We start from the raw sequence: 22,531 nt of genomic DNA on the forward strand, positions 1-22,531 counted from the left end.
AACTGATGTGTTTAACTGGCATCTTCCTTTTCTGGTGGGAGGCAGGCAGACCTTCTGGCCAAGACAGTATGCATTTCCCTACCAGGAATGTTAATTTCCAACTTCCCTGTTTGTCACGGCTCAGTGACTGAACTTTGTACTTGGTGAGTTCTCACTGTAAACAGAGGCTAAAGTGATTATTTATCTATTTCTAGATCTAAACAGCTTCCAGTTGGAAGGCTTGAGAGTCTTCAGGAAAGAACGGTCCCAGGAAGAATAGTCTCACTAACCTCTTTGGCATTTTTGTTCCTTCTCTCTTTTCCTGGGAATCCTTTCCTTCTTTCTTGTTTCTTTTTTTGTTTTAATTCAGCAAATCACTTTCTTATTGTATGAAGACCCCTTAGTCATTGGGTGTACAGCCCCTCCACTCATCACCCAGGCCCTTTCTTAGAGGAAAGATTTCCCAGACATAGGAGAAGTATGGCAGATACAGGAGTGCCAGTATTTTAACAGCAAAGCCAAGGAAGTGCATTATGTTTTCTTTGTTTCCCTTTATCTCCAAAACTGAAAATGCATGCTTTTGTTCATTTATTCCGCAGATATTAAATGAATACCCACAGTGTGCCAAGCACTGTTCTAAGCCCTGGGAATTAATACACAAAACAGACAGAGATTCGTACCCTTAGAAATTCTATAGTCTCGTGCAGCTAGATATTGAAAACTTACTTATGTTGTCTTGGAGGAAGTCTATGGATCTAGAGAGAACTAATTAAAGCTACCTTCAGAGTCAATTCAGATTAAAAAGTAAAATGGGCAAAGCACTTGAACAGGCCCTTCAGAAAGGAAGACACCTAAATGACCAACAGCGAAAAGGTATGCAACGTCATTTGTCATCTGGGAAATACAAATTAAAACCGCAATGAGATACTGGTTTGTACCCACTAGAAAGACTGACAGTACCGAATGTTGGCAAGAAAGTGAAATGACTGAAACTCATTTACTGCTGGTTAGAATGTAAAGTGGTGTGATCACCTTGGAAAACTATTGAGCACTTTCTAATAAAATGCTATTCCTTAATCTCAGATCCAGCCATTCCACTCTTATATGTACTCCCAAAAGTGTGGACATTCTTGTATAAGACTGTCTGTAACAACCTAGTTTATAATAGCCAAAACCTGGAAACAGCTCAAATATCCATCAAGATGTAAATCTATTAACAAATAGATTTATTCTTAAAATGGATGACTACTCAACAGTCAGAGAAGCAAACTATTTATTCATGCAACAATGTGGGTGAACCTCAGTCATATTTAAGCAAAAGAAACAGATTACACAGTACATGCTATCATATACTATCATCATTTATGGAGACAGGAGTCGGAGCTGTGGTTGCCTCAGGTTGGTAAGGGAAGGAAGTTGGCTGGAAAGGAATAGAAGGAAACTTTGTATGTTCTTATATGGGTGATAGCTACCCGGGTGCATATATTTATTCAGATTCATCAAGCTGGGTACTTAAAATTTCTCTGGCTTTTTTGTTTTGTTTTTTCACTAAATATGATAATTGGTAAAATATTAGCATTACAAAAGGCAAAATAAAAGTGTTTAAAAGACTCATTTAAGTATATCTGTTTCCAAAATTCTGTAGAATGCTTTAGTATATGTCTAAAGGTGATCATTTATTTTTTTCTTCCCCTCATTCTATCCATAGATGAGCCATCTGGGTAGCTTGAGTAGGTGACATCATCATGAATGTGATACTATATTGTACTAATCTTAAATGAGACCTGGCACCCTTAATATGTGCCCTGCCTCTGTTGGGAGGGTTTATTATCAGGCTGGTGGTTGGCAAGAAGGTCGGGCTGGAGTTTTGCATTTCAGTGGCTCGGGGCCATCACAAAGACAAGGAAAGGGGAAAAAAAAAAGAAAACAACAGAAAATTTCCATCCCCTCCTATTTTATCTGATGAGTCATCTTTTAACTGTGATATATAGAGCTTGCTGAGGATTTCTGTTAGCATGTTGACTTTCCCTCCAACATTTTATTATGAAAAAATTAAACATAAGCAAAGTTTACAGTGAACACCTGTGTAACTTACCACCTAGATCTACCATTAACACTTTACTCATTTTAGTCCCATATTTGTCTTTCCCTCTGTCCACCAAATCATCTGGTTTTAAATGCATTTAAAACTTTATATTCCCCTGAGCACTTCAATATGTGTGTCACTTACTAGTGTTCTCTGTTTTTTTTTTCTTTTGCTTTATAATTGTCCTACAATGAAGTACACAAACCTTAAGTATACATAGTGTGTTGGTTCTTAATTTAAAAATCTTTTAAAGAAAGGGAATGTCACTCTTAGAAAGAACCTCATCAGAGCAGGCCTTGGTTTCAGTAGCATTAGTCAGCTGACTCATGTTCTCTTCCCCCCAGCCCCTACCCTAGTGGCTTCAGATTTCCAGTATTCCTGTCACGTTAAACAATATTTAAACTGTGAATTTGACATTGTCATTTTGAATTTCAAAATAAAAATTGTAATTTTGTAGAAACTAACATTAATAGATCCAATGACTACAAAAATATTGTAAAAAGTTACTGAAATAGGATTTCAGCTAAGAGATTCAAAATAGATTATAAACTACATGTGAGCCAAAGAGTCAAAATATTATTTAGGGGCTTAAAGGGTTATCAGGTTGAGTAATAGCCTAACTTTGCTAACCACAGAATGACCAGAAACCTGTCAGTTGATATGGCTAGATTTGTACGAATGTATCTGGAGGGTGATAATCTAAACAGTTGTGGGGAAGACCTTGGAGCAGGATCTAGCAGAGGTGTTAATAGTTGCAGGCTCAAGTATCTAGTCTGTAGAGCATGAGCTATATGTATCTCTTCTTTGGTCAGTGTTTGTCCATCAGGTCTGATCATTTGAAGTTTGTAAGAGTTTGGGTGTGCTTTTTTTTTGGCTATAGGCTTGGCCGTGGGTCTTTAGTTTGACTTAGAAGTCATCGTCTTAACCTTACTTGTAACTTGGAGAGTAGAAAGCCAGGTAAACTAGTTTCTCCCCAAGTTAATTTTTCACCCTGCTTTTCTTTGTTACAGAGAAATGATATCGCCATGGCAATTACAAAATTTGATCAGTTTGACTTTCTCATCGATATCGTTCCAAGAGATGAGCTGAAACCACCGAAGCGTCAGGTGAGCTGGGAAGGCATTGCTGACGAGAGGGTGCCTTGCATCCTGGTATCAGACGATCTCCGTTTCCTCTGTCAGCACAAGTCATTTGTTCTTCTTTTGCTTCTCTTTCTCTAGACCAGATCCATCCTTAACATCTTCTGTTACTCATTTAGGGATACTTTTAACTCAGTGCCTCCGAGGTGGTGTCTCAGTGAAAACAGACAAAATGAAAAGTAAAGATGAGTTACAACAGTAAAGTGTAGCTCATTTAGAAATATCCTGGGAAGTCTATCAAGAGTTCTTAAGTCTGGGATGGGAGAGCAGGTTAAAGATTTTAGATTTCAGGAAGCAGCTTCTGTGTGTGCATAGCTGTGCTTGAAGGGAGTGGACTTGGTCTTCTCTTGCTCTGGATTGTGGTTCTCTACGCAGTGTGCTGGCTGCACATTAGAATCACCTGTTAGAGTTTTTAGAAATACCAGTGCCCAGGCTCTGTCCCCCACACCGGCTGAAACAGAATCTGTGAGGGGGAGGCTCAGGCATCAGTCCTTTTTAAAGCTCTCCAGATGCTTTTAATGTGCAACCAGATTTGGGAACCTTCACTTAAACTTTTTCCAAGCAGTGACGAGAAGGAATGTGTCTGCCTTTCCTGCTCTTCTGTCTGCTCCTCTCCAGAGGTCACACCATTGTTTTTCAGCACTTTGTGTACATAAAGCTCTTAATTGCAATTTTGATAGATCCCTCTCCTGTGTTGCTCATCATTTTAGGCATGCAGATTGCATGACTCACTGGATATAGTAGAGATACTTGGAATAGTGGCAGAGTCTGGCAGGAGCAAAGCTGAGCCTTGATCTACTTGCTTTGTTTTTGTTAATAAAAGTTTCAGTGTTTTTAATGAATTATTTCATAGTATATTATCCTTAGAAATAGGAGTCATTCAGTAATGACTATTCTCCTGTGCTATCTCATGTTAATAACCAGTAAGAGAGTGTAGGAGAAGTGGGCATCTTTAACGGCCTTTGTAATTGCGACCCTGCCTGGGGACCTTTGGGTTAGCAAGCCCTCAGTACCTCCTTCCTAGCACGGGGTGCCTCACTGCGTCTCCATTCTTCTGGGCAGTCTTTGCTACTGTAAACATCCTTGACTGGAAGCTGTAAGGCGTTGCAAGGAGCTTTCAGTCGGATGTTTACAGCGGCAGGCTGCCACGGTCATCCCGCTGCACATGGCCTTTGAAACATTGCAGGTTTGTGTCCACGGCTCAGTTCCTCCTCTGGGTGCTTCCCTCCTCTTTGAGAAGTCACTGCAAGAAGAACTCAGACCACTTCTCTTTCTTCAAAACAGTTGATACCACTCACCCACTCTCCCTGTTGGAATTTGTTTCAGAAGCCCCCTTTAAAAACAAGGTGGTGAGCTCTGTGACAATCAGGCCTTGCTCAGGCTCCTTGCAGCAACTCCTGCTTGTTCCCTGTGGGCTGCCTGCCAAGCCAACTGGCCAGAAAGAATGGTCGTGTCCTCTCCATTCCTCCCGTGTCCTCAGTGGTTGACTCTCCTAGGGTGGCAGAGAGCTCCTTGTTACATCCTAGCCTGACTCTGAATGCTATGATCCATCTCCTTTAAAGTGTGTCTAGCTGAGACAGCTCCTTGCTGCCTGGGTTCAGTTCTTTGCAGGCATTCAGGCCATTGATTGGCATCCTGTTCGGGACAGCTGCTGCCTGGCCTTTTTTGAAAGGTTGAGATTGCCGAAAGCTGGCCTAAAGTTCTAAGATAGCGCTTTTAATCCTCTGTAGACATGAAGTTTTCCCAAGCTCCAAATTGGCTGGCAGCTTCCTTAAGTCTTTTAAAAGCGCCTACTCTCCAAAACTCACCCTTTCTGAAGGAAGCAGCAGTTCATTCTTGCTACTGAAGCAAATGTGCTTTTGGGGGCTGGCTGCACAGCACTGTGGTGATGGCCCTAGGAGGTGATGCTGCCCATTCTCTGGTGTTGTTTATCAGACTCCACTGCTGGAGAGATTCCAAGAGCAGGCACTCTGGTTGGGGAGGCCACTGCTAAGCTGGGCAAGTGCCCCATCCTGAATTGATCCAGTCATTCAGAGATTGTTCTAGCACAGGGGGTGGCTTCCCGCTGCTGGGGAAAGAAACGAGCCAGAAATACTGAGTTGTTGTTCTAAGGTCCTTGACTTCTCAAAGATGCTTGGAGATGTCTCTTGTTCTTTGGTGAAGCAAGTAAAGACTACTCAAGCAGGAGAGAGTTGAGACCTGACTTTTACCCCATAAAGCTATGAGTTGAAAGTTCCTGCTCATTGAAACGTCATTTCCTCTTCACCCATTTCTTTAAACCAAGCATAATCACTCCCTTTCTAGCTTGACCTCCATTGGCAGAATGAGTCTTCTAATGCAGAAGCAGCTTAGATATGCTTCCTTCCATTCCAGTGATTTGAGAGCTGACATGCCTGTCCTCATAAGGCAAACCTTGGTGCCTCTATTTGATACTCACAGAGTGTCCCAGACATTGCCTAGTTCATAAACAGCTTAAGAGGGTACTGTAGGCAGCATAGGAGAAGCTCTTTACATGTTCTCACAGCTTTTGGAAAAGGATATTTTAGCTTCTGAAAGTGGTACAGTGTTTGCTATTTTTCTGGCAGAAACACAGTATTCACTTGCAGATTTGCTGTAGTCAAGGATAACTGGAGACAGAACAGTCACAGGCCAAGGGCTGGTGAAGGCCAGGGGCTCCCTACTCCCCAAGACTTCCTACTGGTTAGTTTTGGAGTTCTTAGTCCTCTATACTCGTTCATCACCCAAGAGCTTTTTCAAGTTAGGTTTGGACTTTAATGGTTAATGTTTTTTATAAAATGGGAAGGGAGTTCTGAGTGGGAAGATAAATTCATTGAACCTATTTCAGGAGCCTTGAAAAGAGTAGCTGGCCTTTGTTTCTTGGCTGGGGAGGGTATCAGTATTACCCCTGTCATAGCCAAGATCTAGTTGACTGGTGGACCTTTATTTATAATGGTGAGAAGTTAGAGTTGAAATGGAGATAATGTTGTCACAGTTAAGTTGTTCTGGAAACTGAGACCTAGATGCAAATAAAAGGGAGCTTCCTTTTTCTTCTGCCTCAGCATGATCATGTCCAGGGTTCATACTGTTTGGGCCTGAAGCACAGAATACATTAACTTAGAAAGTTGGTTCCTGTTGAAGGGCTAGCTTAGAAACCCAGAGTGTCCAAAGTATCTGCCTAGACTGGGTGAATGGCCGTCAGGGAACCTTGCATGCTGAGATCCAAGTTTCTCAGAAGCTAGATCTCCGCAGTCCTAGTTTTAGTATCCTGGGCCCCCAGTTCCCCGGAAGCAAAAGAGTACCCAACCCCATCCTACAGTGGACAAAAGTGTATCCCCACACGGGGGCTGCAGAATCCTAGAGGGAGCAAGAGTTAGGGGTTCTTGTCTGTTGCTGACAGTTGGTGGGTTTAAGAGTGTTTGTCATACTCCCAGCTTGGGTTAGGGCTTCCCTGGTGGCTCAGCCAGTAAAGAATCCACCTGCAGTGCAGGAGACCTGGGTTCAATCCCTTGGTCAGGAAGATCCTGTGGAGAAGAAAAGGGCAACCCACTCCACTATTCTTGCTTGGAAAATCCCATGGACAGAGGAACCTGGTGGACTGCAGATCATGAGGTCACAAAGAGTCAGACGTGACCGAACGACTTAAGCATGCATGCAGCTTGGGTTTAAAAAAAAATACTTTCCTACCTCCCATTGTCTGCCCGGCCCTATGAATTCATTTATCATTTAGCACCTGCTTTTATTGAGTGCTTGAAAGGAGAATGGTAATAGGGACAGTAGGGGGCAAGAGAGATCGAGGCTTTGCCTTCATAGGCCTGTCATTCTAGCAGGGAGGGTAGTGAATTTGACCAGCAAGTACAAAAAGGTTTCATGAGAAAAGGGCCGTGGAAGCACAGATTGGAGATAGGGTCAGTACCAACCGTGTATGTCCCTTTGGAGAGCTCTGAGGCAATCCACAGGGTCTCTGCCTTGGAGAAGCCTTTTCCTCTTTCCTTGAGCCTGAAAGACTTAGTCCAGAGCACAGAAGTGAGTAAATTTAGCTGTTATTTTTGCTCAGCCAGCCGAGTGGTTGTATGTTTGTATTGTTTCTGTTGTCCCAGGCGGGGTTCTGTGTGTCGCAGGGCCCTCCGGAGCAGACGCCGACCTCTGTGTCAGTGGTCAGGGGCCGACCAACCCTGGACCCTCAGACTGTAACCATGCCGTAGTGTGTGTAAACATCCTACACTCTCAGCTGTGAGCTCGAGGTGGCTGGGAGAGGGTTGTTTACTCCTTCTGCCATGGAAAACGTCTGCTGAAGAAGGAACAGTCTCTTCACTCAGCAGGTCGGCCAGAATGCGACCTCCCTAGTCAGCCAAGGCAGCACCCCAGTGGAGAGCTGTCCCTCAGGCCCCCTGGGTTGCACTTCTGTGGCTAAGTACCAGCAAACCACATGTGATGCTGGATAGACTCGGCCTTAGTGACCACTGAGCTCTCGACATGCTGTGAAAACCTGGGCTCTTGCCTACCAGCGTTCTTGGTCCTGACATTTGCTTCTGAAATTCCAACCCAGAAAAAGCCCTGTGTCCCTTTCCCCGACTCTTTTCCTCTGGAGGTGGTGGGGGAATGAAATAAGGAGAGTGCTGCTTATTTGGGAGGTTGGGAGCCAGCCTGAGTGTTTGGGGTACTTGCAATTAGCACTGTTCTCAGATCACAGGCCTTGACAGCATTTACTGACAAGCACTGCTAGTGCGTGGTTTTAGTTACGGTAATTATTTGCCCATTTGCAACTCATCACGCAGTGGGTGATTACTCTGTGCTTCAGAAAATTGGCTGTATGTTTGTTTTGTGAAGCCTATGGAATCTGTTATTTTTAGTTCGATTTAGCACAACTGGTCTCTTCAAATTCCACTTTCCCTTGGCTTCAAATGTAGAGAACTCAGCATTCAGCAGGCAACTGTGCAGAGCCCGTTTGGGGGAAGAATGGAAATTCACTGCGGCGGCTGCTGAGTCGGTTCTTTTCCTCTTACCTGCCTCTCCTTCTGCCCCACAGGAGGAGGTGCGCCAGTCCGTGACCCCTGCCGAGCCCGTCCAGTACTACTTCACGCTGGCTCAGCAGCCTACTGCCGTTCAAGTCCAGGGGCAGCAGCAAGGCCAGCAGACCACCAGCTCCACGACCACCATCCAGCCTGGGCAGATCATCATCGCACAGCCTCAGCAGGGCCAGGTCTGTGAGCAGCAGAGGCTGCCGTCCCAGCAAGACAGCACCCCTTAGATTTGGGATGGGCAGAGTGGGGCTGGGGCGGATGGGCAGTCAGACCATTGTAGGGCACTGGGTTTGGATTCTGGAGACCTGGACTTGCCCCCAGACCCGGCCGCTGAGGTGATGTGTCACCTAGTCTCTCTGGATCCTGGCATGCTCATGGGTCACATGAGGAAAGTGCAGTGAACAGGACATTCTCTGGGGTCCCTAAAACATTTTAGGAGGAAAAAAGTCTCTATGATGCCCCCTTGAAGAGAGTGACATCTTCATATGAGGTCTTTTAAGTGGATTCCATGCCTGCTGTCTGCGTCTCCCCACCAGAATTGGAATTTGTATCTTTAAGGGGGCAATCAGGCGTCATTGCCAGCTTGCATACATTTCTTCTTCTTTTCCTCATCATTTCTGTCTCCCACTGGATGTGTCCAGTGACCTTCTCTTTTTAGAACAGTAATCAGAAGATTCCTTCTCTCCCGATAGTGTTGTTGTGAAAGCAGTTAATATCCACATTGGTGGGGATCATGAAAGGCTGAAGAGAACTATGTTTCCTGAGCCCTGACTCCAAATTCCCTATCAGTCATTGTTTATCCATCAGACATTGAGTGTCCTCTTAGCTAAAGTCCAATGCTGTGTTGAGGATACAAGCATGAATAAACCAGCCCCTATTTTTAAGAATTTAAGAATCTAGTTGGGGCTACAAATACTTAGAGATTACAGCACTTGCCATGTGGGAAGTGTAAGATATTCTTAGGATTGTGTAGAGGGTGTTATGGGAGTGCTTCACAAGGGGTACCCGACAAAAGATGTGAGGGAGGTGGTAGCAGAGAATGTCAGAGGAAAGTTCTCTGAAAGGATTAATGTGAGTCTTAGAGGGAATAATGGAAATGAATCAAATAAAGCAGGGAAGGAGGGCTTTCCTGGGAGAGGGCACAGCATGAGCAAGGTGGGGAGAAACAGCACTGGAAGTGGTAGGCGGGGAGGGTAGAGTCAGCACAGGGGAGCATCTAGGCAGGTTGAAAAGACAGGCAGAGGACCCATCCTAAACAGCCGTGTGTATTCTAGTAAGGAGCTGCTGCTGCTGCTGCTGCTAAGTCGCTCAGTCGTGTCTGACTCTGCGATCCCATAGACAGCAGCCCACCAGGCTCCCCCGTCCCTGGGATTCTCTAGGCAAGAACACTGGAGCGGGTTGCCATTTCCTTCTCCAATGCATGAAAGTGAAAAGTGAAAGTGGCGTCGCTCAGTCGTGTCTGACTCTTAGCCACCCCATGGACTGCAGCCCACCAGGCTCCTCCGTCCATGGGATTTTCCAGGCAAGAGTACTGGAGTGGGGTGCCATTGAAGCTAGGTCTGCCTAAAGAAAAAACAATGGGACAGAGCTAGATTTAAATTACTATGGTTTTGGAATTTATTCCCTGCTCACTTTTTTATCCATAATTTGGAAGTTTATGGAGTGCTTGCTCTTTGCTAGACACAGTGCTAGGCAGGAGGGGTTTACAGATGACCACATCCCAGTCCCTGCCTCTAGGCATTCACTGCAGCATGATGCCTCAGGGACCTTCTTTGGCCGGTGCTTGTGCCTCCGCAGTGGTGAGCGCTTTGCCTGCCTAAGGCTTTATCCCAGCACCAGGAAACTTCAAGGGAGTCTGCCAAGAGCTGTCCCTGATTGGCTAATCATTCTGAAAAGCTCATGACTATTGCGCCCCAACTGCAGGGCACGCCATATGTGATTTGACATCTGCCAGGCTAACATGAGCCCTCATTTTCCTGAAATGACTTAGAAATACCTTGGAAGTCCTCTTGGGAAAATTGAGTTGGTAGTACAGTGATGAGTTGGCAGTATGCATTTTTTTTTTTTTTTTAAGTCAGCCAGAATTTTATCTACCTCTTCTCTGCCACACTGAACTTGGTCAGCTTGGAGCTGATAAGGCTTGTGAGGATGGTGAACTTGGTCCCTCCCAGCATCTCCCAACTCTTGTTCCCCTGTCTGACTAGCTCAGGAAGGCCTTGTGGCTATGCTTTGTCACACCTCCCTAGGCCTACAGGAGTGGCTCTTTCAAGTTGAGCTCAGATACCCTTATAGGACCGATACATATTAAAATTGGGAGGAAGTATATTTTGGTCAAGTGAATCCTGTGTTTCCTGTCCTAAAATTGGAAACATTTTATGGAGGTTTGGGGAGCAGGCTAAGTTGGAGATCATGGTGTCAGAATGGGAGATGTTTCCTGTTGACCTGGCCCCCTGCGTGCATGCATTACCCTCTGTCATCTTTCTCCCTACCCTCCTACAGTTTGTAGTCATTTCTCATCTACAGTTCCCAGAACACCTTCCCCTTCCCAGGTAACGTTACTGCAGAGTAGACCTGTGCGGCCAGAATGTAAGAGCAATCGGGATAACAACATCTATTGAAGACCAGCATTCATTAAGACTCTGAGTCATCTTAGGAGGTGATTCTTGGTTTCAAGTGGGGAGAAATCATACCCGAAGTGAGGGCTTGGGGTTCAGGTGTAATTAAAGGCTCTACTAGCACCACCACCAGTTTGAGCAACTTATTCTGGGATCTGTAAAGGTCACATCTTTACAGAGGTAAAGATGTGAGATTTAAAGAAGTAACTGACCCTCTTGACAGTTTGAATCCACTGTCTCTCGAAGGAACAAGTTTCGTTGGGTTGGATAATCCTCTAAGTGTGTGAGACACAGAATCTTTGTATACATTAGACAGAAATTCCTTAAATCTGAGATTCCTATTTCTAGAAAGTTAAAATTCTTGCTGAATTCTGTTAAAGTGTTAAATTCTATTACTTACATAGCCTCGATTAGGATCCAGGTCTTAACAGTGTCCAGGTCTTAAGGGTGTTTGCCTCTCCCGTGGGAAGCCATGCTGTGATCTGGAGCAGCCAGCTGGCCAGCGTGGGCTTGAGTCACTCTGACTAAGTGGGGGTGACAGCCGGTGTGCCCTTTATGTTTTTTCCAGGGCCTTGCATGCCGGGGAAGGAGCCCAGGGTCCTAAACTGACCCCACTTCCCATTTGGTTTGCCCTCCAAACTCACCTGCTCCAGGCTTGACTTCAGCCAAGTCGTGGGAGAATTATCATAGTTTTAATTATTTTTTACCATACCTGCCTTTCTGTCACTGAAAGGGCTGTGAAAAGTTGCAACATTTGAAGCATAGAGAGAGGTATTGGGGTTGAGGCAAATACTTTGCACTCTGAGCCAAAAAATCCATTCGGCTTTCCTGTCTTTTATTTTGGAAAATGATTTTATCAGTGCTCTGAGTGTGCATAGTCCTGGGGGACTCTGTAGGTTGAGTATTGTTGGTGTTGATGAGGTCAGGCATTCAGGAGGGTTTGCTCCTGGTTAACTGCTCAGCATTAACCCCTTGGGAGGCCTGATGGCTCTGGGCTAGAACTCAGTCAGCTTTTTCATGACTCTTCCTTCCAGACCACACCTGTAACCATGCAAGTTGGAGAAGGTCAGCAGGTGCAGATTGTCCAGGCCCAGCCACAAGGTCAAGCCCAGCAGGCCCAGAGTGGCACTGGACAGACCATGCAGGTGATGCAGCAGATCATCACGAACACAGGAGAGATCCAGCAGATCCCGGTAAGCCCTGCCCTGCCTTCGGGTCTGTGTGGCGCTGTGCTCAACAGTATAATCAGAAACAGTTAAAAATTTTAATACACACACACACACACACACTTTGTTGTAAACCTGTATTTCCATTACCCTAGACCACAACTGGCTTCACTGTGTACTCCCTGCTTTCCTTTAATCCAGGTTCAGACTCACCACTATGGGGCAGCGCCTCTAGAGTTCCACTCCCACCGCCTGTGCAAAGAGGTCATTGTAGCCACTATTCCATGCCAAGGCCCAAAGGCCCTGTCAGGCAGTCCTGTCTTGATTTGCAGATAATAAGAGGGAGGTGTATAGAGAAGGCCATAAATACACTTGTTGCATATTCATGAGTCAGTTCCCAGTGGAGCCTGCAACAAAGTGTATTTTTGGCTTTCATTTAACTTATCCATTGCTTCACTGTGGACTGCTACTTCCTGTGTGCCTTGAGGGATTTCATTTCCTGCATTTGTTGGCTTTTTCACTTATACTTGTTTTTTTTGTTTAAAAAAAAAAAAAAGAAGAAAGTCCTTGTCGTAACATGTGCCACCTATTCATTGGTCAACTTGCCACAAAAAATGTGGAAAACACATGACATAGAGCAGGTCTGTTCCTGCCTCTCACCTTTCCTATTGTTAATGAAATGTTGGCAGATATAGAACCTCACTTGGACTTGGCTAACCACTTCCTCTTTGAAGGAAGCTTGAAAAGTATCCTTAGCTCTATTTTGGGGAGCTGTTCTTAATTAACAGAGTAATAGGCCAAGAGAAAGCTGAGGAAAGGGGGCCGTGTGCATCACTCTCTCTCTTTCTTTGTCACCTCTCTCTCTCTCTTTCTCCCCACCCCCACCTTCCCCCACCCTTCCTTCTTAAATAGGGTGGGGTTGGGGTGGGGTGACCACAAACACACACAAGCACGCGTCGATTTCAGATTCCTTGCAGCCACCAACCCATGACTTCTCTCATAAATGGTTCTCGATTTTGCATGTGAGAGCACCAAAATAAGATCATCTAAGCCAGAGTAGAGTTCCCACTTCATAGTGACTTTAACTTGAGTCTTTTAAACACTTGGGGGCACAGAAGACGTGTTGCAGAATTTAGGACTTAGTCTCCACTGTATACTTCTGCAGGAGTCTGCATTTCTAGACTTAGGAGAGTGCGAGTTCCCGGGAAGGGAACTATGCTCCTCTTTGGAAAGCCCAGGGAGTGGGCTTTGCTCTGTTGCTGTTCAGTTGCTAAGTTATGTCCAACTCTTTGCGATCTCATGAACTGTAGCACACGAGACTTCTCTGTCCTTCACTATCTCCCAGAGTTTGCTCAAATTCACGTCCATTGAGTCAGTGATGCCATCCAACCATCTCATCTTCTCTTGCCCCCCTTCTCCAGCCCTCAGTCTTTCCCAGCGTCAGGGTCTTTTCCAGTGAGTCAGCTCTTCTCATCAGGTGGCCAGAGTGTTGGAGCTTCAGCTTCAGCATCAGGCCTTCCAGTGAATATTCAGGGTTGATTTCCATCCAGGGGGGTGGGCTTCTTTGCTCTGTAGTTAATGTTAAAAGGGTGTGAGGGTCCCCAGGATTATCCCTGTGGTAGAGGACTAAAGAGCAGAGCATCCCCAGATATCTAAGCCCAAGCCTAAAAGAAGAGCTTGCTTCTAAGAACTGCTTAGAACTGTTTGGCTCACGAGTTTTCAGTCACATTTGAGTTTCTGCAAAGTGCTCTTTCCAGCTGGGAAATGTAAAATCCCTATGGCCGGCAGTATACCTTCCCCCACTCCTGGGACCAGGCTTCTTGTAGTCTTTCATCCCATGTCCTTGGCTGGAGTTCTGGAGACTCCTGGGACCAATCACCATCAATCTCAGCACATGAGGTTTCCCAAGCCTCCATGCAGCTGTCTTCCTCCTCGTAAGCAATTTAACATTGGCCTGGAAGCAATGTGGAATGTAGTGGGGGGTTAGGCTTGGCATCACAACTTCCCAGCAACTCTTCTTGGCAAGTTCTCAGAAGAGAAATGACAGTAGGTCACAATATCTTGCCCTGTCTCCTTTAAAGCAGACTCGTAGTGGGTTTAGATTTTGTGTCCCTCCACCTTGCCTTAGACAATTCTGGAATGTTCTACCAGGAACTTCAACATACCTCTTTTCTTGGTTCAGTGTTCATCTTTTCTTGATGGTTCAAATCCTTTTTGAAGCTGAAGTTTCAGAGAAGCAGTTTGATTTAACACTTGTATGCAGGAGTTTCATCCCGTCAGCATTTTACTCATGGTAGCAAAAGCCCATATAATGAAGTTAGCTCTTGAAGGCAAGAGGAAAATTTTCTGCAGGACAAAGAGGCATGACTTGCATATTACCCTCAAGAAGCTCACCCTTAAAAGAAAAGCAGGCCAGACAGCTTTTCTTCTGGAGGGTGGTGTCTGGACACCTAGATGGAGGGAGACCATAGCTGCCGGTCTCCCTGGAGCCTCTTTCATCCCCCATATCCCGAGCATGACTGTCCATAGTCTTCCTTTGCCGACTGTTTTCTTTGCTGAGCCACAGTTCCCCTCGCGTTGTAGCTGCCTTGGTCCTCTCCTCATCCTCACGCTCAAAGCACTAATAATTTTCATGGTATGCTGGAGCATTAAGAGCCCGAGTTAAGGCTTTTAGCATGCAATTAAATGCAGCCTGCGGTATTATTGTATTATCTGAGACTTAATTGTAAGCCTGAGGGACTCTAAAGGCATTTTTGTAGCTTTAGTTTCCCATGATGGGGTATCCTGTGAAAGGTTTATTGATTCAGCATCCCCTTGGGAGGTGTTTGGCCAGAGGCTAGTGCTGAATACCAAGGATCCTGAAAGTCCCACAGACCCGCATTGGTCCTGGCTCTTGGGGACAGAGATAGTTAAGCGGGCCAGCTTTCTCTTCCAAGATGTGCAGCATGGGGCTGGGTAGTTCTCGGGCTGTGGTCCCGAGTGATGGCCATCTGCTCTGGGCTCCTGGTGGATGCTGGGGCTCTTCTCAGTGTTAGATTAGCCAGGAACTGGGGTAGTGAAGGGTGGAGATGGAGGAGAGAAAGGCCCACACTTAAGGTTCAAACATTCCAATAATGTCACTGTTGGGCATAAACTCCTAGCATAAACTGTGAGCAGACAGCTAAGAGCCAGTGAATACTGAGGGTCCAGCGGTGCGGTTCTCACGTGTATGACAAAGTCCTCTGGGAATTTCCCCCAAGTCCATTCAAGGAGCATGCTCTTTTGTGTGACTGATGGGGTTGGGATGTTACGGTTTTGCTTATTTTGGTCTCTGTTTAAAAGGAGCTTTTCCGAGTTGGCTTCTTTGGGTGGTGGGTAGGGGATAATCACCATTTATCGTCATGAAAAGTTTGCCTGTTCGAGGTTGCATTCAGTCTCCTGTGGTCTGCTTGTCTCTGCCCTTGCCATAGGTGCAGCTGAATGCCGGCCAACTGCAGTATATCCGCTTAGCCCAGCCTGTATCAGGCACCCAAGTCGTACAGGGACAGATCCAGACGCTTGCCACCAATGCTCAACAGGTATGTCCCCCAGAGATGCAGGGCTTGAGTTGGGGACCAGCGGGATCTGGCTTCTGACTGGAAAGGGGGGCTTGGCACATAACTCTCTGGCCACCTCATCTTCAGCAAGAGCCACCTCCACATTCTGCACATGTTCTGCACCCCAGAGGACAGATGGGCGTTAACCGAGGATTGGATTCAAAGTGTGTCTCTTCACTGTCTTGTTCTCGAGGGACAAGGAAACACAAGGCAGAGGGAGTCTCAGGATACCTGAGGAGAGCCTGATGTGTGTAAATGCAGTCTGACTGAAGGAAGTGTTTTCACAGGCTGCCTCATCGTCAGGCTCAGTTTCCATGTTTAAACCTGAATGACTGTTGTGTCCTGGCATCTTCTGTGTCCTTTGGAAAGCTACTTAGATCCCCCCCCCCTTCTTGTGCACCCCTAACCAGAGACTGCCCCCTCCTCTCACCTCACACCCCAAGATATTGAATGCTGTGAGCCACAGGTGCTGAGGGGGCCACCTCCCTGGGCGTGGGGATTGGGGGTGTGGGCATTATTTGCAGGGACATGGATGCTGGCAGGGAGGTATTGTTTATCGATTCTTTGCCTCAGACCCAAAAAAGCAGTGATCGTTTAAGAGCTGGACTCGTCTGGCGCAGTGCCTTTCTGGCGATGTGTCTATTGACGGTTGTGACAGAGCTGAGTTTGTGGAGCAGGTCTCCACAGATCTCGTTTGGGGAAATATGAGGAATGAGCCAAGAGCAGGGCTTCTGAGTTCCGTGTGGTCTCTGGGATGGTTAAAGGGCCCTCTCCAAATCCATGCTTCATTGGCTTGCTCACTGACAGGGAATCAGATCTCAAGACTACCCCACCCTTTAGTGTACCCGCTCCCTTTAAACTTGTAAGATTCTAGCCTAGGATCCAGAAACTTTCTGTAGCACAGGATGGGAAGAAATGAGAAGGAAGAATTCCCCAGAGGTAAATTTTGGGACCAGGAGCTAAAGCCAGAAAGTGGGGAGAGTTGGGTCTTAAAGAGAGGAGGAAAGAAGCAGGAAGAGGCACCTGAGGACAGTCAAGAGTCTTCCTAACAACCGATTGACGGATTGTGATTGTAATTTTAACAGTTTGGCCTTAGTAGGTGCTCAGTAAATGTTTGCTGAATGACTGTTGAATAAATTATATGTAAATGGAATTTAAAGGTAAATGAAACTCTGTTCAACTGATGTGAAGGGCAGTCCTGCTGGCCACAGAGCACAGTGAAAACCTCATCTATGAGGTATATTTTCCATTTGTTTCAGGATCACTCCTTTATCCTGCAGGCATTTCTTCAGTACTTACTTTGCACTGGGGGATGGAAAGACAAAACTTAACTCCTGCCCTCGTGGGAGGAGAAAGATCCGAAACAAAGAACAGTAGTTATGAAACCCCTTTCACACCTGTCCCCTTGTTCTTCTCTTAGCCCCATGGGTAGGCCCTGATGGCTTGTTCTTGGCCATTGTGAGGACACTTGAGAAGACAGCCCTTACCTTGCAGGGTGGCTGTGATGATTCCAGGAGAAGGTACACAGCAAACGTGAGCTAGTCAAATGTTCCACAGATAACACATACACACACAAACATTCTTCAGTCTTTTTTCAAGTCTTCCAAGCTATCTCTTGCAGCTGGCATTAGATGATGCAGTTCTCCATGTCAGTAAATTTCTTTTAAAATGTATTTAAAATGCCCACATAAGATTTTAAGTACATGTGACAAATGGTTTCCTTACTGCCCCCCGCCCCCGCCCTTGGCCCAGAGGGCTGTGTGTGGCCTGTCTCGGAAAAAGTACTTCCTAGGTTTGCCACAAGGGCTTCTAGGGCCAAGGCCTCCTGCTCGCCAGGGTGTTTCATATTCCACTGAGATAATCTAAGTGATAGGGTTTGGTTTGGAGCCCACCGACCACTCACCACTTTGCCAAGTGTATTGCAGTCTGCCATCACAGGTTGAAAGACAGACTCTTGGGGTTTCTGCCTAAACTGTAAGTGTTGTGCCCTGTCCTGTCAGCATCTAGGAGCTAGGTGTTTTTGTTTTGACTTGAGCCTCAGGCCTCAGAAAGACCTTGTAGTGAGGGGGTGGTTTTGGGTGGGGGTGGGGTTTGGGCGGACATTAAGAGAGATGGTTGCGGAAATTGTATATTGGCATCTCCACGGGCCTGTCTGTGGTGCCAACTCTGAGTAGCCATCAGTGCTCGGGGGTGGGGAGGGACCCTTGCTTTCCTGCTACTCGTCAAGCCCCTGTGCTGTGCCAGGCCTCGTTCTGGGTACCTCGTATGCACTGTCCACTTGATCTTCATGACCCTCTCGTGGCTGGTGGGCTGGTGGACTGATGGGCCAGACCCTGCAGCTCATCTGCCTACTTTGCCTTCTTGATTCCTACAGATCACACAGACAGAGGTCCAGCAAGGACAGCAGCAGTTCAGCCAGTTCACGGATGGACAGGTAAGATACCAGCCAAGCCAGGCAGAGGATGAGGAGTTGTTGGAGGGCAGCAGGTGCTGTCTGTGGGTTTGGTGCTTAGGGGAGCTGTCCCATCATCTTCTAACAATAAGTGGACAGAAGTTGTTAAAAACAAGTCTTGCCTGTCCTCTAGGTTTATAGACTTGTGGGAGTTTAAAATAACCCTAGACTTTATATAGCCCCCGTGCCCATTTTACAGATGAGTAAACTGAGCCCTAGAGGTGGGAAGTGCCTTGTCTGTGCTTGCCTGGCTGTTCATTGCAGAACCAGGACTAGAGTGCAGGTCTCCAGTCTCCTTTAAGAATAGCTTTTCTCTAAGCTGTGCTCTTTTTAATCTCATGGATTAGTTGAAATGCAGAGAACGCGTGACCTCTCCGCTCTCTCGGTGCCTGGAATTCAGTAATTCTAAACCCATGTAAGGAAGGAACCTTCCCTTTTCCCTCTGCCTTTCCCTCCATGCTCTGGCCCTGGAGACCCCTGAGGATATGGTAGGATGGCATGCGTAAGCCTATGCTCTCTGCTGCCCAGAGAGGGGAGGAGCTGGCATCAGGACCCAGCTCTGGCTTCTGCCAGCACCAGATGCTAGGCTCACACGCCAGGTCTCCTGTGTCAGGGGGTCTTAGCTTTGGGGTTTCTGTGAAAACACCTGAGGATTTGTGTCCAGTTGACCCTGACCTTTCTTGGTGGCTCCATGAGCATCTTCTCCGCCCCTCACGGGTCTTGGCTATAGGAAGCGACTAATCCCGGGTGACCTGCCTGCCCATCAGGGCCCGTGCAGGGGCCTCAGCCTGAACCAGACACTCTAAGGAAAAAGAGAGGGGATAATCCCTACTGCCCCTGCCAGTGAAGATTACCAAGAGTTGGGGAAATGCTGACTTCCAGGCTGCTGGTACAGTGGTTCAAATTGCCTGTGTTTGTCACAGAGGAACAGCATGCAGCAAGCTCGAGGCTCTGAGCTAACGGGAGAGGCAGAGCCGAGAGAAGTGAAAGCCACAGGAAATGCAACCCCCCGCACCTCCTCCCTGCCCACCACACACCCCTGCTCCCACCGGGCTGGTGCCTCCTGGGTCTGCTGCCCCCAGCCCCAGCAGACTGCCACTTCCCCTCCCCCCTCAGACGCCGTGCAGTGGGTGGTGGTTGAGGTATCCGGGGCCCCCAGCCAACTCGAGGCCCATAGGGAGCTGCATGCACCTCTCCCCGGGGTGACCTCACTCTCTCCTCTCCACTCCTCGCAGCAGCTCTACCAGATCCAGCAAGTCACCATGCCTGCTGGCCAGGACCTCGCTCAGCCCATGTTCATCCAGTCAGCCAACCAGCCCTCCGACGGGCAGGCCCCCCAGGTGACCGGCGACTGAGGGCCTGAGCTGGCAAGGCCAAGGACACCCAACACAATTTTTGCCATGCAGCCCCAGGCGATGGGCACCGCCTCCCTCCTCAGAGGACCCCGCCGACCTCCACGCCTCCTGCAGGCTAGGACACTGGTGCACAACGCCCCGAGCCTGGGGGCCGAGATTCTCCAACAGAAAGATGCAATATTTTTTATTTCCTTCTTTCTCATTTTTTTTTTCTCTAAGGAATCAATATTTCAATATGTTGAGCTGTGTGTCCAATGCTATGAAATGAAAATATTAAATAACATATTTATGGCATTTTCTCAAAGAGTGTGGTTAAGAAATATTTCTTTTGTTCTACTTTTTTGGGTTCTTACCGCCACTTCTTTTAGGAGCAGATCTCCCCAGGGGTGTGTGTAGTCTCCCGGCTCTCAGAACAGCCGCTGCCCCGGGATTCGCCACCTTGTTCTGCCCTCAGGTGAAATTAGGTGACGTGTGTAGCTTCCTTTCCACTAGTGCTCTTCTCCCTGGGCCCTGCTCCTGCCCCAGAGCTCTGTGGATTTTCCTCCAGAGGCAGTGGGAACATTCCCTGCATTTACAAGACTCATTTGCCATGGAGAGTAGATGGTTTCATTCCCAAACCCTTCTCTTCCAGGGGCCCAAGGAGACTAGAACTTTGTGCATACCCCCCCTACCCCCTGTTTTCAACTTTATTTTTAAAAGCATTAAAAATTGTGCTAGTCTCCTTTGCTGCATGGACTTCAAACTGCATGAAATGCAATAAATTTCATTTTAGATAATTTGGAGTCTGGGTTTCTGTGTCTGAGGACATTCATGGGACCCTTTGCTTGGGGTTGCCTGCCTGCCTTAGGTCCTGGGCTATGTGTGGTGCATGAGCCGGATTCAGCCTGTGTCCTTCTTGACTGAGGGTCAAGAGAGAGAGAGGAAGCTCTCTCTCTCTCCTTCAAGCAAGGCCCTGAGTAAGTTCCTCCACTCTGGCCTTGGCACATGCTGGCACTCTGAGCTACCTACTATGGCCATGCCCATTACCAAAGGCCTGACATCTGCCATGGAGGGCGGCCCAGGCCCCTTGTCAGCCAACAGGTCAGAAGCCGTCTACAGCCAGGGCTTGCTTCCTGTTAATTGAAGTAGGGAGGATAGAAAGAGCATGCCACTTCATTGGCCACAGAGGCCAGTGGTGAGCCGTCTTCCTTCCTTTTCACCATGCCATTTACAGCTAGAATGAGGCCTGATATCACGGGAAGAGCAGAGAACTGGGTGCCAGGAAAGGAACTCTTTGTTTTCTCAGATAGTAATATGTCATAAAATCTTGGGCAACTTCTTTCTGGGACTCTCTTAAGGGGTGGAGGCCAGGCTGGGGAAGAGGCTTTAATAGATGACTTCAAGTCTGATCCTAAGGCCCACATAATTAATTCCCTCACCAAATATCCCCCATTGTCAACTGTGTTAAGCTCTTGGACATCTATTTCATTTTCTGTTATTTACTTAAATGGACCTTACCTGACTCCACAAGAAAAGACAATATGTCTTGCATTGAAAACATACACGGTGAAATAATAAAACATGGCAGAATTATGAAGACTGTCACTGAGTAGGAAATCTGAATCACTGAAAATGAGAACAAATGTTCTGCTTGCAATGACGGAGACAGAGTTCTTAAAATGAGGTTTCACATTTGATCCTGAGCTTCCTGACCACCAAAGCAAAAAAAGAGATGCGACCAGGTGAGAGATTCACGCTATAAAAGAAAGAAAACATTCTTTGGCAAAAGCAGATGTTCCTCGCTGTAAGGTTTTGGATACGTGGTCCCCCTCCGGTGTCATCAAGGCAGACGAAGCAGGTGATGCTGTCACCATCGGTCTGGTCTGCCCCGAAGATTCTAGCCCTGAATTTGTCTGAAGGGGATTATCTGACTTTCCCACCATCCTGTACCCAGACATGTCTCAGTGAGTCGTGCAGGTAATTTACTGATAGCCTGTGCCCAGCCCCACATGGAGAGGCTGCAGGAGAGGGCTCGTGAGAACGAGGAGCACCCGGAAGGGATTCTGGGCTCATAGAGAGGGCGGAAGCTCAGCTCATTTCCTGGCTAACTCTTCTTTATTGAGGCCATTGCACTGTCACACCTTGCTGCTCTTCCATTCAGTCCCCAAAACCCAAGCATAACTGCAATCTCAGACAAGTGAGTGAGGCCCCATTTTCCCACAAACTTCATTCTTAATTTGGAGGTATTTTGACCAGTTCCCTTACTGAGCACGTTCCCTTTAAATTTCCCCGCCAGCAGGGCCCATGCGGGTGTAAACAAACACTTCGGTACAGCCCAAGAGAGCCCCTATCTAATACCCAGCACGATCCCCTTACATCCGGAGCACTCTTAGACATTTTTCCTAGCACTTGCAGCATCTGTCCTCCCAATGATCTTCACAGTGACCCTGCAGGGGAGACAGGGAGAGGGATGGTGATCCCTGTATTATAGATGAAGACATAGGAGGCCCAGTGAAGTGCAGTGACTTGCCCAAGGTCACTGAAGGAAGAGGGTGGAGCTGAAACCAAAACACTGGTCTCCTGACCCCCTGCATACATGGTTGCTTTCTGGCCAAGGGTGGTGGTGGTGGGGTGTGTGTATGTGTAAGAAAGAATAAGACTTTACTAAAAATGAATGGTCTCCTTTTGCTCTGTCTCCCCAAACCCATTGGTGCAGCCTTGAGTATGCATGGAATAAACAGAGCAATTAGATCTGATTTGTGGACAGCTGGTGGTTGGGATAACCCAGAGGTTGATGCTGGAGACCAGGGACCCCTGGGATTATGTAAAAAAAGACCACATGGCCAGCCTCCTTGCTGCTCAATTCTACTGAGGCCACAAGGGGGCAGCAGGTAGCACTCACCCAAGAGGCAGAGGTGTCTTGTCCAACCCTTATCCCAACTTGAGACAACTATAGGAACTATGAGGCACAACTGTCCCCTTTCTCAAGGGGTACTAGACCCTTAACTCCCTTTTGAATAAGATCCTTAATTTTTGCAGGGAGGGACCTTCCTAGGGCAACGGTGAGGGCTGGAAACACTATCCTCTCCAGAACATCACATCCAGGCAGGTGGTTAGATTCTGTTGTTCAGTTGCTTGTGTCCAACTCTTTGTGACCTCATGGA

At 47.1% G+C, this 22,531-nt stretch overlaps 1 protein-coding gene across 25 annotated transcripts in view; it reads left to right on the forward strand.

Annotated features, from left to right (window-relative positions):
- NFYC (nuclear transcription factor Y subunit gamma) overlaps positions 1-20,164 on the forward strand; it is a 65,024-nt gene extending 44,860 nt beyond the window's left edge. For 14 of the 25 annotated variants that reach the window (XM_086381522.1, XM_086381540.1, XM_086381538.1 and 11 more), the window contains 6 exons: positions 3,076-3,171; positions 8,231-8,404; positions 11,875-12,033; positions 15,456-15,563; positions 17,956-18,015; positions 19,269-20,164. In XM_086381522.1, coding sequence (XP_086237648.1) covers positions 3,076-3,171; positions 8,231-8,404; positions 11,875-12,033; positions 15,456-15,563; positions 17,956-18,015; positions 19,269-19,388 — 717 coding nt within the window. In that variant the 3' untranslated portion in view covers positions 19,389-20,164. The remainder of the gene's footprint in view (positions 1-3,075; positions 3,172-8,230; positions 8,405-11,874; positions 12,034-15,455; positions 15,564-17,955; positions 18,016-19,268) is intronic. The other 11 variants (XM_086381621.1, XM_086381645.1, XM_086381639.1 and 8 more) reach the window with 1 other exon arrangement.
- Positions 20,165-22,531: the final 2,367 nt, after the last annotated feature.

Source organism: Bos grunniens, chromosome 3, assembly GCF_055505025.1.
Source record: "Bos grunniens cultivar Pamir isolate PY7600 chromosome 3, Bosgru_T2T1.0, whole genome shotgun sequence".
NCBI lineage: Eukaryota > Metazoa > Chordata > Mammalia > Artiodactyla > Bovidae > Bos > Bos grunniens.